Here is a 15,969-nt window from a genome sequence, read left to right on the forward strand (position 1 = left end):
CATGACTCTTAATGAGTAGTATGGTTCGTTTCATGTGTTCTGGTTAATAAATATGACAAATAATCTATTCCAACTGAAGCTGATCTTTTTAATGAAAGGACTAACTGTATGCCAGAAGTCTGACAGCAAAGCCAAAAGCTGCATTTTACAGTATATGTACAATTGGTGTTCATACAGTAACATGTTTCATGTGCAGACAAGTATCTGCAATAAGCCAATTAGCAAATGTACATGAGATGTTTTTGCAAGATGCCGTTTGTGTTTTTCTATATAGTCTTTTCTATATAGTCTTATGCTCCGCTTTTCTTTCCCTTTCTTTTATTTCAGTAGCTTAAGAAGAAAAGAAAAAAAAAAGCAAACCAAAACACCACATTCTACAAGGATAAAGTATTAATACACTATTCAAAACACCAGTTAAAATGCAAGACCTAAGTCAAAATTCACATGTGTAACTGTGCTCCTCTTGCTTTTGACAGTCTTTTGTTTATGACTTTGGAGCATCACGTCCCCAGAGATTTGCTGAGCAGTGAATGCACTGGTGTCTGACTTAAGTGGCTTGGCAACCTCTTTGTTAGATTCCCCAGAGAGACTCTGCAGTCAGCCCTGGGAAAGCTCCATACACATTTATACATCTGCCTGCAACACTGAGCAGCAGGCTGGGCCAGGCTTCTTCCCTCTTTACCATCCCATTTTTCTCAATGTTGTAATCGAATCTGACTCGGGCAGAGCACATCTGTGGCAGTAACATCTCAGCAGCAGAGAGCATCTGGGCCTTCTGCCTGGGGATGAAGGTGTCTGGCTGCTAGGCAGGAAGCTCTGTGCCTCGGTGAGGAAGAGGAAGGTGTCTTCTCTAGCTGGATATTACCCCAGGGGCTGCTGTCAGTTCTCTAGGAGTGGCAAAAAGATTAAGAGGCTACAATCTTGTCAACTCCCAACTTGGTGAGGTATGTTACCAGTATGCCAGAGACAGCAGGCCTATTGCTGGAGTTGGTAAGAGTTATTTCAGGTCTCAGGGGTGAGGAAATCTTCAGGATGTCTTTACAGAGCTGTCAGTGCTGCTCCTGGGTAGCCAGTAGTGGTGGCACAGGGCTTGCTCCATGCGTGAGTCATGAGAGGGGAATGGTTCTTGCCTTTAGTTCATGTTCACATGGATCTGTTGTTATTAAGAATTTTTGGAAATTAAGCTAAACCAAGAGAAAAACCTTCCTGTTTTATTTTGATGCTTCAAACTTGTTTAACCACTGCTGTTGTGAAAGGCCACAAAATATTTTAAGACGTTACTGATGAAGGGCAACTCTTTGCGAAGCTACTGAAGAGAAGACTGAAGTAACTTCTTGATTTCAGTACTAATATACTAAAATACTTTATTTGTAAACTGAACCAAAGTGGTAGGCTGTTTGTGGTTTGTAAAACTTAATTTTTTTGTTACCACATCCTGAAGTTGCATTATTTGAGGGATTATTCCTGCTGTTCAACATTATTTATCTATCCTTGCCCACCAAGTGTCATCTCTGTTCATGTTAACATTCATTTTTTAAGCTTAAGTATTTCTTAAGCTAGAAAGTAATACAGGTGCTTTCTTAGTAATTTGTGAAGTATGTACACATCTGGTACCTCAGAATAACAAAGATTAGCAGGCACTTTAAATGCAGATGTCTCAAGATCACAGTTGCATACAGAATACCATGCAGGAGCAAAAATAAGAGTGAAGAAAATTTTTCATTCATGTTGCAGCTTTGATTTCTCAATAAATCTTGCTGAACTCATGGTTCACAGGCCATTGACAAAATCTAGGATGAAATCAATATGATTTTTGCAGTTGACTTGTAAAAGCATTGAGGTTTCCATTGTGCTCTTTTAGCCCACAAGGAAGATTTGGGGACATAACAGCCACACTTTTGGGAATAGGAAGGGGTTAATTAATTCTGGCATTGACAAATATTAAATTGCTTCTGTAGAGGCAACCTTACTGAATGCTAAATATTCTTCCTGTGTCACAGTTATATTGAAATTCAGTTGTTACTAATGAGAGAGAATGCAAAGATCTAATGGAGAAGAATGAGAAGGAAAAAAATGTTCGACTGGGTCCTTGATTCATATTCTGAGTAAAATTCTTAATACAGAAGTGGGGGAATCGCAGCATATACAGCTAAAGCCAACCAGAAGACATGAGTTAGATGTTTTATTCTTTTGCTGACATGACATTTGGTTTTTTCCTCTTTAAAGGTACATGACAGATGGAGGTCTGGGCCTCTACACTCGAAGGCTGAACCGGCTGCCTGACGGGATGGCTGCGGTGCGGGAGACCATGCAGAGGAACACATCCCTGGGCCTTGGAGATGCTGACAGGTAAGACCTCATCCACCAAACTCTTTCATATGATGGCATCTTCAATTCATGATTTATCTAATGCATACTGGATCTCTAGGATTAAATAGCCATGGGGCTTCACACACTGAATACATGGATAAAAGCTTCTCCGGAGTATTTTAGGTTACGTGTTCACAGAGGTGGCAGGATAAATGCTGACTTCAGGTCTTCTGAATACTCTGCTGAAGTCTAATCTGGGGTTTTTTTGGACAACGTGTAAAACCTCATCAATGATTTGTTCTCTTGTCCCATATTTTTTGTGCTTGCAAACACTTTTTCTAGGTTATTCTTACATTTGATTTGCTAAGTTCCTTCTCTGAAGACACAACCCATGAGGACCATTTGACAAGCGACTTGATTTGTGTATTTAAATATATTACCTGTAAAATGGGATTGTGACATCCCAAAATGCAATCCCTGGTATATGTCACTTGTCACAGCTTTGAAAATCATTCTTTTAATTCACACAGAGGGGATGAACTTGAGATACGATAAAGACTCTGTAAGGTTGGCAATTTAGCTGCAAGACAGGATCACAGAAAAATTACTCGTGGTCCCAGAGCTGGTGACATTATTAGATGTTGTTTTGATTTAGTCTTTCCTATTAATAATTCAAGCTTACCTTATGCAGGAGATCAGTTTTCTGACAATAGGGCAGTGGTTTAAAAATAGCTCCTTTTTGGTTGCTGGGTGATCTCGATGTGCACTTTGAAAAAAAATAAATAAATGAATGTTGGTTCGATTAGCAGTTTTCCAGGGTGAAAATTGGCACAAAGAAAAGGAGCTGAATGAAATTGGTGCAGTAATTAATTGCTTTCTTCAGTCTGTGAATAGAAGCAAGCAGGAGTTCTGCTTTTATGGTACACCTAGTAAATATATGAAGATTATATTCTGCTTGCTTAAAGCAGATATTAATTGAATGCATGGGACAAGAAGTGTGAAAAGCTATGAACCTTTGAGTGTAAAGTTAATCATTAAAAAATTATTGGAGGAATTTTTGCAATTTGCTTACTTGTTTAGTTTCTTTTGTTATTAATTGTAGAAGTTTAGTTGGGAAGCTACTCGTTGGCTTTGGTAATATAAAGCACAGCCCTTAGAAGGTACATTTTCCCCCGCAGCAGGGAAATCCAAACAAGTCAATTTAATTTAATGCTTGGGTGCAAAGTTAATGGAATCATGGCACAACACAGCTGAGCTTATTTATTCACTTCAAGACAATTTGTGTTTGCATAGAACAAAGGCATTTTTAATGAAAAAAGGCATTAAAAATGCCTTTTTATTTAGTTTGGGATTTTTTTCTTTTGAAAAGGTTGCAAATTAGCCACCTATGGTTTTGTCTCTTCTATGTATATGGACTCAGTGAGTACCATCTGGTTATTTAAGTTGATTTCACATTTCCAGATGCAGCTGCTTGATTTGAGACTTAATTCCATTCATATATGTAACTTGCACTTGTGAGTATGTATGGAAAAAGGGAGGATAGTTAAAACTTAGGTTTGAGTACATCTTTCTGTAATTGCTTATTGTATAATCTGTTATTTAGATAATTTAGACTGGTGCAGATATATCCCAGCCTTGGGAATAGGAATAGTAGAGTGCACTTTTGGATGTGGGCTTGTCAAGAAGAACTTTCAATGCTGGTATTAGGGAAATGTCCAGAAGTGTGTAAATAACTACTTCCAAGTGTGATTTCCTGGGGTTGTTTCAGTTTCACAAGTTAATTTGAGGTTGCATTACACATCAGTGCATCAGAGGATAAGACATGAAAGGGTCTTCCCAGCTCCTCCCCATGAGGACTTGTCTCAGCAGGTAGCAGATAACGTTGTCTTGGTGCTTTCCAGCAGCTACAGCATCAGTGGACTGTAGGTAAAACATGATTTGAGTGTAGGATTGAGTGTTTCTGTATTATGGGTCAGATCTACTGTGACAGTCTTGGCAGACTCTTGGTTACAAACAAAACCTTATTCATTTTAACTCTCAGAGGGACTTGTGAGTGAAGCTGGCTCCTGGCAGTCAATAGCATTTTGGTAATGTTTTCTGCTTTTGGCAAGGTTTTGTGATAATCCCAGAGGAGAATATGGGACCCAGAGGAGATGGACAGGAAGGAACAATTGGAAGTGAATCAGAAGGGGAGCAGAAAGCCAGACTTTTCCACTATCACTATTAATAAGAATGTCAGATGAGTCAGATTTTTTTTCAGAAGCTATGTTTTATAGTAATTTCTACAAATGGTAAAATGTATGGCAGTCAAAAATAGCTGAAAAGTAGTATTTTGCTGGTGTATGAATTTTATAAAAGCAAATTAGGGTTATTTATGTGTCTCTTGGCTCATGTAGTAGACAATGCTTCACATGCACTCATGGAGTAAAGCCCTTGGACTGGAGTACATTTAAATTCACTACCTGCCATTTAATTTCTTGAATCCTGTTACAATGATGAGATTACTAAAAAGGTGGGTTAGTGCTGTATTGGCCTGTTCTGAAAAGCAGGGACAAAGTCCACTGGAAGCAGAATTCCAGACATGTTGATTAATGGGCATCACATGAGAAGCTGCACCAAATTTTCTTCTTTTTAGGGTGCTATTTTTTTGTAGACAATTGAAAACTGTTACAGTACAAGAAAGAAAAAAAGGAGAATTTTAATGAGATATTCCTTATGTAGCTGTATATTAGGATAAGGCAGCTTTAAGTCCTAAGCATGTTTTTTCAGGTTTTCTTCTTCACTGAGACAGTGTAGCTAACATTAAATGAAGGTGTCTGCAAGTCCTGGCTTCACAGATGAGGAGTTAACTCCTCAGGAAGTATTTTCTAGGAATATTATCCCATAACATCTCATCATAGCTTTGCTACTTTCTAGCAATGCTAGTGTATGATGTCTAAGAAAAGTGGGAAAACAGAGAAATTGTGTCGTAGACTGGATAGATTTGTCCTAAAGTGTTTAAACATGACTTTTTTGAACTTTTGAAGTTGGATTGACCCAACTGCTATAACCATACATAGCAACAGATCTTCCTGCAGTGTCATGGCCGTGGAATTCCCATTATCTCCATCCCCCACAGCACCTCCTGCTCCTGCAGTGCTCCCCCAGGAGTGCTGACAGAAGTGTTTGTGGAGTTTCACAGAACTTGCAGGGAGATTCGTCTGTTCTTTTGTGTGAATGGGTTTGGGGAGGGGGGGATGTCCTTTCTGTCAGGAGAAGCAGCATCTCCATCCATTGAAAGTAATCTCCAAACCTCAGGAGATCTCAGGATGCTGCCAGGCTGCTGCAGCTCTATCAGGAAGACCCAGTGTCAGCAGCTCCCAGGTCCTTCCCTTCCAGAAAGCCTTGGCAATTCCACTTCCATTCAGTTGTTCTGGTGAAAATAAGTGATAAATCCTGCTTTTCCCATTTTTAATTGCTGTAACAGCAGAACACCCCTCTATACTAGATAAGCACAGTTTCTAGAAAATAATGGAGACTTCACTAACTTGTGCTATTATATATATTTTATATATATATGTATATATATAAAGCTAATATAGATCAAAAAGTAAGTGAGTACCAACACCCAAGCACTCCTTGCTCACTCCATCTGTGCTGTGAATCACTGGGATTTGTAAATAGGTGCCCAGGTAGAGTTTTGCTTAACAGCAAAATCACAGGGCTGGTGTGATTCTTCATGCTGAATGGAACTTCTAGGCTGCTGGACCATCTGTTTGTGTTTTATCACTAGAGTAGAAAAAGATACTACAGCTTCAAAATATGTGAGTTGTACCCTAGTACCTATAGATACCTATCTCCCTGCCTTTGAAAGATCCCAGGTTTATCTTGAAAACTGAGTCACAGAAACAGGGAAATTCACATCGCAAAGATTCTTTGAAGTTTATGGCCTTGGGATCTGTTGATTAAAATCACAATAGCATATACTTCTATTTTGCAAGGGATCTTTTTACAAGTGCAATCCAAAGTGGTTTTAGGTTACATAAAGTAATTGCAAAGTTAAGCAACAAATAGTAGTTGAAAGCAAAGGTATAGTAGCTATACCTGAGGGCTGAAATTAGCAGTACCAAAAGGAAAAAAAATTACATTCTACTTTCAAATAAGGCAAGGTTAATCAAGGGAGACAATCTTTTTTGGCAGAGCCATTTCAGTGGGCTAAAGATGACAAACTGCTGAGCATGCAGGTTTTCCTTTGGGTCTAAAACAGAAGCAAGAATTTCCATTACTAACCAGAAGCTGAAGAAGAGTTGCTCTTAATTTACCAGGATGTATTAGTAGCTTAGACTAACTCTTATGGATAGATAATACAGAGGATTTAGCAAAAAGAGGCATGATATGGTGTTAGTGTGCTGTAGGAAAGAGAGAGATGGATGATTTATCACCTGTGTAAAATGAAGGGATTTAACTGTGAGAGGGAGCAAATTATTACAGGCTGTAAGGCTGTCTCTTTGTTGAATCTATGAGTTTTAATATCCACCAGAGTTATTAGTTTAATACTCTGGTTTATTCTTTGAAGATGCTTTATACAACTCCCTTGAAGACGAGGAGGAAGAGGTCAGAGATGAAGTGGCTGTGTGGGAATTGCCCCCTTGGCTAACCAGGTTCTTCTCAGCTTTGTGGCTCTCATGTGAATTCCTTCAGTGAGCAGAATAATACTGGGCTTGGTTGGTGGTTTCTTTTCTTTTTTCCTTGCATATTCTTTTGGGGATACATATGGTACATTGGGTGAAGCAGACTATAATTCTGGGAAGCATTTATGTAGGATCTGGTGATAGAGTCAGTTCTGTTTAGGAGGCATGATGGAATGCAGATATGTTTGAGAGATTTGTTGGTTTCTCAGGCTTGGTTTAATTTTACTCCTTGCATGATGGTAAGCAGTTTGCTTCCAACAATCAACTTAATGAGGCTGGGGACTGTCTGAAGGCTAGAAAGAGTTTTGAGGAGGAGATGAGTTAAAGAGGAATGTAATTTTTCAGCAGAGATTGTATTTGTTTAAAAATTTCTATCCAGGTTCTAGATGACTCTGTCACATAGCAATGGTGGATGGGTGGATGAATGATGGGGGGGAACTGGTACTAGAAGCAGTTTTGAGCCTATTGATTAACAGACCTTTTGTAAAAATATTATTTTCTTGTGGGAGAGTCCCTTTCCATGTATCCATGGCCCCAGAAAAGCACAGATTTTACTGCAGTGTGGACCTGTGCATATCCAAGAACCTAAGACTTACTCTATTCTTCTCTTTTCACAAATACCTGGCTTAGTACCTCCTTGGGCTGTCAACCTGGCTGAGAGCAGTTCCTTGCCTTTTTCAGGGATTTTTTCCCATGAGGACGTACAGCTTGACACTAAAACCAAACCAACAAAGCGCTCCAGCATTGCAGACTCTGCCCTCCAAAATTAGGGTGTTAGGCAATGTTGATGTACTTGACTGTCACTCTAGTTTTAAACCTCTTCCTCAGAATGGTTTTTTGGGGTTTTTTTTGGCTTAGATACTGAAGTGACAGGCTGCATCTGGGCTTTGGCACTGCATTTTTTGATGAAACATTTTCCCTCATGTCATGCCCCCTCTTTCATTACTGATCCTTTATATTTTTGAGAGTATTTCCACCTCTGCTCTAGCATCTAATTAAAATGCTTAAGTCAGGAACTGAAGTTCACTGCAAAGCTCATGGAAGGTGGCAGGGAGCTGGGTAAGCTAGGACTTTCTTTTTACCCAAATATTCCCCAGGAGACAGCTCGTCCCTTCCCCTAGAAGGCTTGGTTGCTGCAGTGAAGGGGTGAAAGGACCTTTTCTTTTCCAGAATTGTAGCTACTAATTCTGTGGATAGAGGAAAAACTTCCTGATTTAAGCAGCCAAATGATTTGCATCTGGAGATGGTAAAATCCTGTTCCTACACCACTGGCTTTTCCTCAAGTGACATTTCCTTTCGTACACACCCAACCCATGTGCTTAAGCAGAAAGTTGATCCAAGTCCTGATTTGGAGGCTCTTCTGAAACCCTCAATATTTCAGGTTCCTTTGCCAGAGATTAGCACTGTCTTTTCTGCTGTATGAAGTGGCTTTTAAAACACTTCAGGCATGTGGGAAATTAAGCTTGAATTCCAAGGGTAAACAAGATTGTAGATACAAAGACCATTCTGAACTGGATCAGGGTCTTTGTGCTTTGCATGACAAACCCAAGAATGTGAAATGCTGCTGACAAAGTGCAGACTTCGTTATTTGGTTTTCCATGGCTCATGGCAAGAGAGTCACCAGTCTCACAACTGACCTGCACCAGTAACCTCTAGGTTTGGGATTTGGAGATGGAATAGATAAAACTAAGAGCAGACAGCTGTCAGGCTCCTAGAGAAGATCCCAGATATGGGTTGTTCTGTGAGCAGGGAATCTCAGTGGGGCTGTAAAGCAAATTTCATGACAGATGATTTTTTTTTTTAAATAAGGAGTGTGTTGCTTATTGTCACATTAACCCAAAACCCAAAGTTCTCCCTTTGGCCTTTGTCTGCCCTTTATAGTTCATTGGTGCTTTGGAGTTGACCATTTCTGTACATTTCATTAGAATTTTTCTTTAGGTTTTTTGCTTCTGTCCTACACCTTTCTATTCTTTCATTATTATAATAATATTATATTAGTATTGGCTTACATGGTAGTTGCCAGGATCAAAGCTTTCTGTTTAGTGTCTGAATGTTTACTGTAATTGTTTTGTTTGGACAATTCTATCAAAATTCTGAGTCCAAATGTAAGGTGTCTTCCTGCATCCCCTTCTGAGCTTTGCTGTGGGGTTTTTTGTTTCTTTTTTCTTTACTGTATTGATTATGTTGATTGAATATTCAGTCATTTATTCACAATCTTGCCCTGTTCAGTGAAGAGCTTTCAAATATGGCACTTCAGATGGGATGAGGAAACACCTTCTATATTACCAGTGAGAAGCCTCCAAGAAATTCAGGGTATCCAGGGGCCTTGAAGGATCCATTGCTTATACAGCAAAATGAGGCTTCTAAATGGAACCACAGATTAATAATATTTAATTGGTACTTACAGCCCTGAATATCCAATACACATCCACATCTGTAGTGTACTAGGAGATACCCACAGCTCCAAGCTCATATTTAAAATACTATAAACTCAGAAGCAGTCATCTCATGATTTCTGAAGTGTCCCCAACCTAGTACTCATCAAGGCAGAGGATAGATTCAGATCAAATGAAGGCTGATTCCTTGTTTCTGTGGCACTACAGGATGAGGTGCACTCTCTTCCCTTCTCTCAGAGACCTGATCTGTGCAGAAATTGGGGTAAGGGCAGAAATTGGGGTCTGTTGGCCATGTGAACATCTGTCCCCACTGGAACTTTGCAGCTTTGCTGTATTTTGCAGTAAGGAGGTGAGAGGGTGGCAGAGCTAAAGTGGTAGTAAAGCATAACTGGGGTTTTGATGCCCTGGGATTCTTGGAGCTACTGGTGTCATGATAAGTTTCTTGGTGACCAAGAAGCTGTTCCATGTTGGGGTTCAGTACCTTTCTTATCTACATGTCCTATTCTGCTGTTCTTCTCAGCTTCTTCACAGGGATTTCCCAGCAGTTTGATAAGGTGACTTTGTGACTTTTTTATGACAGTCCATAGGATTCCCAGTGAAGTTGAGACTCCACATAACAAATAGGCACTTTCCTCCTGATCTTTCCAAGATGAGCTCCTACATCCTGAGGCTGAAAGAGCCCAGGGTTAATGCAGCTGCATGGGACTTAAAAATGCTCTGCTATTACATAAACAGGCATTAAGGCTTCCACGTGATGGTCTTGTGTTGCTTAAGTATATACAGTTAAATATACATTTGGCCAGGATAAATGATTACATATTCCAGAGTGGAACCACTTGGACCTACATTGTGCTGTTACAGCAATATTATCAGAATGTGTGTCATTTGGTTTTATTAGTGAACATTTTTTTAGGTTCTCACTAAAAATAAAAGGTCTAATTTTATTAACACTGATTGCTGCAATTTGAGACTAATTAATTTGATGTAAGTGGCATTGGAACTGTGTGAATCCTGATGTGCAGAGTTAGGACAGGGAGCCTGAGTAACTACCAAGTTGCTAGAGGCTGTGTTTATGTGTGTCCAGGTATAGGTGGTCAATAAGTAGCCAGAGGATCAGAACTAAACACTGGAAATCTGATTAGGGCTTGAGCAAAGTCCAAGGGCTAAAAGTCAGCTCTTTTTAGCTGTATGACTTTTTTGTTACCTGACAAAGGCTCAGCTCAGCAACTACTGTGGAATTACCATGTGCTCACACCAGCCTCAAGTAATATTTTTTATCTTTTTAATCTAATTTTAACTTTAAACTTTATCTTCTCTGATTATGTTGTTAGTTTAAGTTAATTTTCATATATATCAACTAATTCATTCGTTTGGGGGTTGGGGGAAATGAGCAAACCACCTTGAGTGTTCAAAAAGGTTTTAGTCCCTCTTTCAAGTTCAGTGTCAAGATTGATTTATCCTTGTTATGAAACTTGCAGCTAGAAATACTCTGAGTAGCATGACTTAATGCCTTAAACATCTCTTTGAAATGTTTTATGTTATTTGATACCATCTGATATGCACATGCATAGTTTTATGTTTCATTTGCATTTTTATGCAAAGATTTAGGTGGGGGGGGGTTTCAGAGATGACTGAAACATAATGTTGGTTCATTTGCAAAACTGAAACTGTTTTGAATCCAGAAAGGAAGTAGGGAATATTATCAGGAAATGTATTTGTAGACAACTGTACATCTCAGTGGAAAAAAGGGAGAGGATAAAGGAGAAAGAAGAATCACCAATGTGAGTCTCTGGGAAAGAGATCTGAGTATCCTGTGTCAAGGGAAGTTCACAGAGAAAGCTCAGCACAGAAAGCCTTGAACACCACTTAGTCTGGATTTTGGACTCTGTCTATTCCCTATCTGCTCCTACTGAGAGAATTTATCCATCTGTGCTTTGCAAGCATTTCTGAACCAAATGACTCATGAGATGCATCAAGAAATCTCCATTTATTTGTATCTAGTCTCTTAGATGTACAAGCAAAAGAATTTTCTGAAATCAGAAGATGATGATTTTGAACTGAAGTCAGGATATGAGTTCTGTGCTTTGCATTCTGTTGAAATTCTGTCACGTTCTAACAATAACCACTAAGCCTTTTTGTTAATAAAGATTTAAAGTAAGTATGCCAGATGGCAACACGAGGTTGCTTGTTGTTGCTTTTGGTCAAAGCATGCTGGTGGCATGACCTCCAACACAACCTCCAGAAGGCAGAAACAGAGGTGTTTTTCCTGCTGTGGCTTAGAGATTGGGGCTCTTTCTGCAGTGGCTTCTGCCCATTTCTTGATTTAGGGACAGTCTGCCTCCCTCTCTTATTCTGCTTTTATGGGCTGACCTTCCATTAGCTGTAATGAGCTAAACATGGGACTGATAATCACACTTTCTTGTGAGTCAGACCATTTGTTTTCCCCTTTCTCCACCACCACAATTCCAGCCATACTTGGCCCACTTATTTTACCTGTTCTACATCATCCTCTCTGTGCTTTCAAATGATCCTGCAGCTATTTGTCTCTTCCCAAGCAAGGCATTCAGGGCTTTCAGTGCTGGGCAGTCATCCCATCTGCCTTTGTCCTCAAGGAATTACTGAAACCCAACTTTCTCCATAGATCTTCAGGTCGTTCCCCACGTTTTCTTCTTATTTAATGATATCAGGCTCTTCACTTTTAGGTTTTGACACCAATGGAGTGAAGGAGTTTGAAATACATGGCAGTGGGGTTAAGCTTGTTATGACAATGTGTATGTTTTCAAATCGTTCAGGATTAAGGGATTATTTAGAAAGGAAAAAAATGGGAGCCAAAGGTAACTTTTGACTTGGCTAAGCAAGGCTGGGTGTGATCATGGGAGGAGAACAAAACCTTCTCTGGACATTTTCAGGAAAAGTAGTGTACTGTAGCTATAGCTTCAGTAGGATGGATTCAAGGGAGACAAAGAAAATGTACAGTAACCATAAGGAAAATCTTTCTGGCACTTGCTGATGTCTAAAGCAGTGTCTGGGAAGCTGGCCTTTTGGGTCTTTAAAAATCCTACAAACCAAAGCACAAGCACACATTAGAGGGAAAGTGGTGTGAATAAACAAAGAAGGATTTTTCCAGATGAATCTTTGTTTATTTCATTGTTAATACTGAAGGTAAGGACCTTGGCTGTAGTTTGTTAGGTGTGTGTCTTTGCAAAATAGAAATGCTTGCATTAATCCACCCAGTAATCTGGAGTAGGGTGTTTCTTCTCTTTGGGGTACATCTGGTGATTTTTATTCTTCCATCTTTTTCTCCTTTTGCAGTTCACTTCATTAAAGTCTCTAAATAAAGATATCCAATTACCACTCCTTAATTCTAGAGGAATTCACTGAACTAGAGCTGTCTTTATCAGCTGTTTTTATAGAAGTTTATATTAAGTCTCTTGACAGCAAAGTGAGACACCCATTCTGCCAATGTTGAAAGAGGACAGACTGGTTTAAAATTATTTTAATTTCATTATAGCACTGGAACAAAACAGAAAATAAGGGTTTGGGGTTTGTCCTTCCTTTTAACCTCACAGAGTAGCCATGCAGTGATTTGGGTTCTAATGTGAAAAAATGAAGTTGAGGTCTGGGCTGTGCCTGACTGAAGCAGGGAACTCAGTCTTGGCCTCCTCTATTTGGGTTATTTCTTTAAGAATATTTCTCTCTGTCTCTCCTGCCAAATTATTTGCTGGAAATAATACCAACACAAGATACTGAAAGGTGTTAATTGGACTCTTGGCTATTGCAGAGCTATCAGGTCACAGAAATGGGATGGAAAGAATTAAGGTTCAAGCTCTTGAACTCCCACATCCCCCCTGGATGATTTAACTATGAAAATTAACAGAGGCTTCAAGGGAGTCTTCTTCGTGTTGTGAAGAGTTACATTTTTTAAAATAAACCAACAGGATATTAAAACAAAACATTCCAAACCATCCCTAAAACAGTGCTGCAGCAGAACTGGCAGGTTGAGAACTGTAGCATCTATAGCTTGCCAAAGTAGAGTTGGGGGTGCCTTAAAACCTCTTTTTTTAACCAAATAGATTTCTGACTGGGTTCTGGTTGCTGTTTCTAAGCTGGTTTTTTGGGTCACCACTGCAGTGTGGTGGTGTGTTTGGTTTCAAGGTTGGCCCACAAAGTTCTCAGGATCACAAAAAAGGAAGGAGTGGTAGGGAACAGTTTGTGCCTGTGTAGGTGTTGCACATGAAACTTGGGCATGAGCAGAAAACTGAGGCTGTGCATGGTCCATTTGCTGTGAGATGCAGGCAGGAGTTCCCCACAAAATAGGTGATGTGGCAGAGGGGTGATGGAACTCTGCAGGTGTCTTCTGCAGTCAAAGAGGAGTCATAAAAGGGAAAAAAAACAAAAAACACCCCATCTTCAAAGGATGTATCAAAACACTCATTTACAGGGTTTCATCTCTGTCATTTTCCCTACCAATTTGAGCCACATCTCTTTTTTCCTACTCCAGCCCCATTTGAGGCTCCTTGTCCTCTTTCTGCTGCTTTTGTGCAACAGGTCCCAGTCTTCAACTTCAGAGTTTTCATCTACATTTGTTTTCCCTTTTCTTTTCTTTTTTTTCCACTTATTCTCCTCAGGCTCAGCTTCCCTTCCTGACTTACTGTCCCTGTTTTCCAGGGCCCTCCAGAACCAAATAAAAAAAAATTTATTTAGTAAGACAAGGTTTCTCAGGGAAGATGGATATAACTTCATAGTAAAACCACATATATTTTCTAACAATAGTTGGGAATTCTTGTGCTGTTTTAACTGACACCAAAGTCCATCCTTAGGCTGGCATGCAGCATGGAAAACTTCAGGCCAAACAGCTTGATTTTGGTCAAAATGATAAATAATTGAAACAATTTCCCCTGCTAATTATTTCATTACTGTAACACAGCCATCTCTGAAGCAAAGGGTGTAGCTGCAGAGAGAACAAACATGTCATCAACCCCAGCAGGGCTGGGCAAGGGATGGTTTTGCAAGTTTTTGCTCTTACAGAAATGCTAGGAAAGGTTAGAGAGTAATAGAGCCTTACCCTGGGACCTCAGGACTTTTGTAGGGAGTGGAAGGAGGAAAACAGTGTCAGCATCAGTGGTACAGACCTCTCTGCAGGCAGGGATAAAAGAACAGATCCAGGAAGAAATGTTTTGCTCAGAGAAACCAAAACAGAACTAAAATTCTACTTTTCTGTTACATTTCATGGCTATCATGATTAAAAGGTTAAATTCATTCCAAGTACAATAGCAGAAGGGTAGCACGACATGAGAAAAATTGAGCTTTTTTTCTCCTTCCACTTTATTCCCATTTTATTGATTAAAACAAAAATAAATACAAGACACCCGACTGCTTTAAAGTTACTAGTGAAGAACTGGAGAGGGATAATGTAGGTGAGGTTGCATGTATGAAAGGATCATTTAAGAGCCTGCAGTTGGGTTATGATGGGGGAGGAGGGAGTGAAGCACCAGGGGAGAGGCTCCTCTGAGCTTTGAACTGGATGAGATGCTGGAGGGCAATTAAACACACGAGATTTCCCCCCCTTAAACAAAGGCCCAGAAGGGAGTCTCCCTGTTTTCTGTGCTGTTAATGGTGAAGAATGAGTAAGATAAGATGGTGCTGTTTAAAGGAAGGATGTTAGAGCCCAGCAGGATGCCTGCTTCAGTTGCATCTCAATAAATAATAAGCACTTGTTATGCTAATAGTCACTATTTTCAGTAACATGATTTGCATGGGGATCATATGCATTTTAATTACACCATGCACATAGCCAGTAATGCACAGCTTAGGCTGTGTCCTTAGCATTTTCTTTTTTCAAACATGGTAATGAATATTGCAAAGTTTTGGAGTGCACAAAGGCAATGAGCAGCAACATCCTGAGCTAGCCAGACCCTTAAGATAACCACACATACCAGAGACATTTATGGAAGAAGCCCAGCATTAGTGTCACCTCTGGCACTGACAGCATCTGCCCTGCCACTTGATTGTAATGAAAATCAAAAGAAACAAAAGGCTGGATGACAAAGCAAGGATGAATTTAACCCCACGCTGGCTACTTACCTGTGGGATCAGTGCTGGGTGTTGTCAGTTGGACAGATTTCATCCAAATCAAACATATTTCTGTGTCTTTCTACCAGAGCACAAAGTTGAGTAGTTTTAGGCTGACTTTATGCCACCTGGGAATGCCAGGGGAAACCTGGCTCTGCAGGGAGGTCAAAGAGTGTGGGCAGAATACACCCAAAACACCAAATATTCCAGAATAAAGTTAACCCTTAAAAAGTTCTGACCACATGGGAGTCAAAGCCAAGTTCATATTAGATCAGTGCTTTGCATCTTGTGACTGGAGCATTTTGGATGTGTGAGGAAGACTTAAGGGCAGCTTCTCAGATTCTTTTCTTTCCTCCTTTCCCATACATCTGGGTGCCTGCATTTCTCATTTCATCATCTCTGGCTGAAAGTTCCCATTTGTCCTCCTGACCTACTAACTTCCCTGCATAAGACAAGCAGAGCTTGGCCCATAGTTTGAGGGTGCCTGGTGGTAGAAATGAACACTGCCCTATGAAATGTCA

General features: G+C 39.9%; 1 protein-coding gene across 1 annotated transcript in view; it reads left to right on the forward strand.

Moving 5' to 3' along the window:
* Positions 1 to 15,969, forward strand: part of NAV2 (neuron navigator 2) — a 197,132-nt gene that overhangs the window by 114,753 nt on the left and 66,410 nt on the right. Inside the window, exon 12 of the mRNA XM_030450955.1 lies at positions 2,227 to 2,349. Within this exon, the coding sequence (XP_030306815.1) occupies positions 2,227 to 2,349 (123 nt within the window). The remainder of the gene's footprint in view (positions 1 to 2,226; positions 2,350 to 15,969) is intronic.

This window comes from Calypte anna, chromosome 5, assembly GCF_003957555.1.
Source record: "Calypte anna isolate BGI_N300 chromosome 5, bCalAnn1_v1.p, whole genome shotgun sequence".
NCBI classification, from domain to species: Eukaryota; Metazoa; Chordata; class Aves; order Apodiformes; family Trochilidae; genus Calypte; species Calypte anna.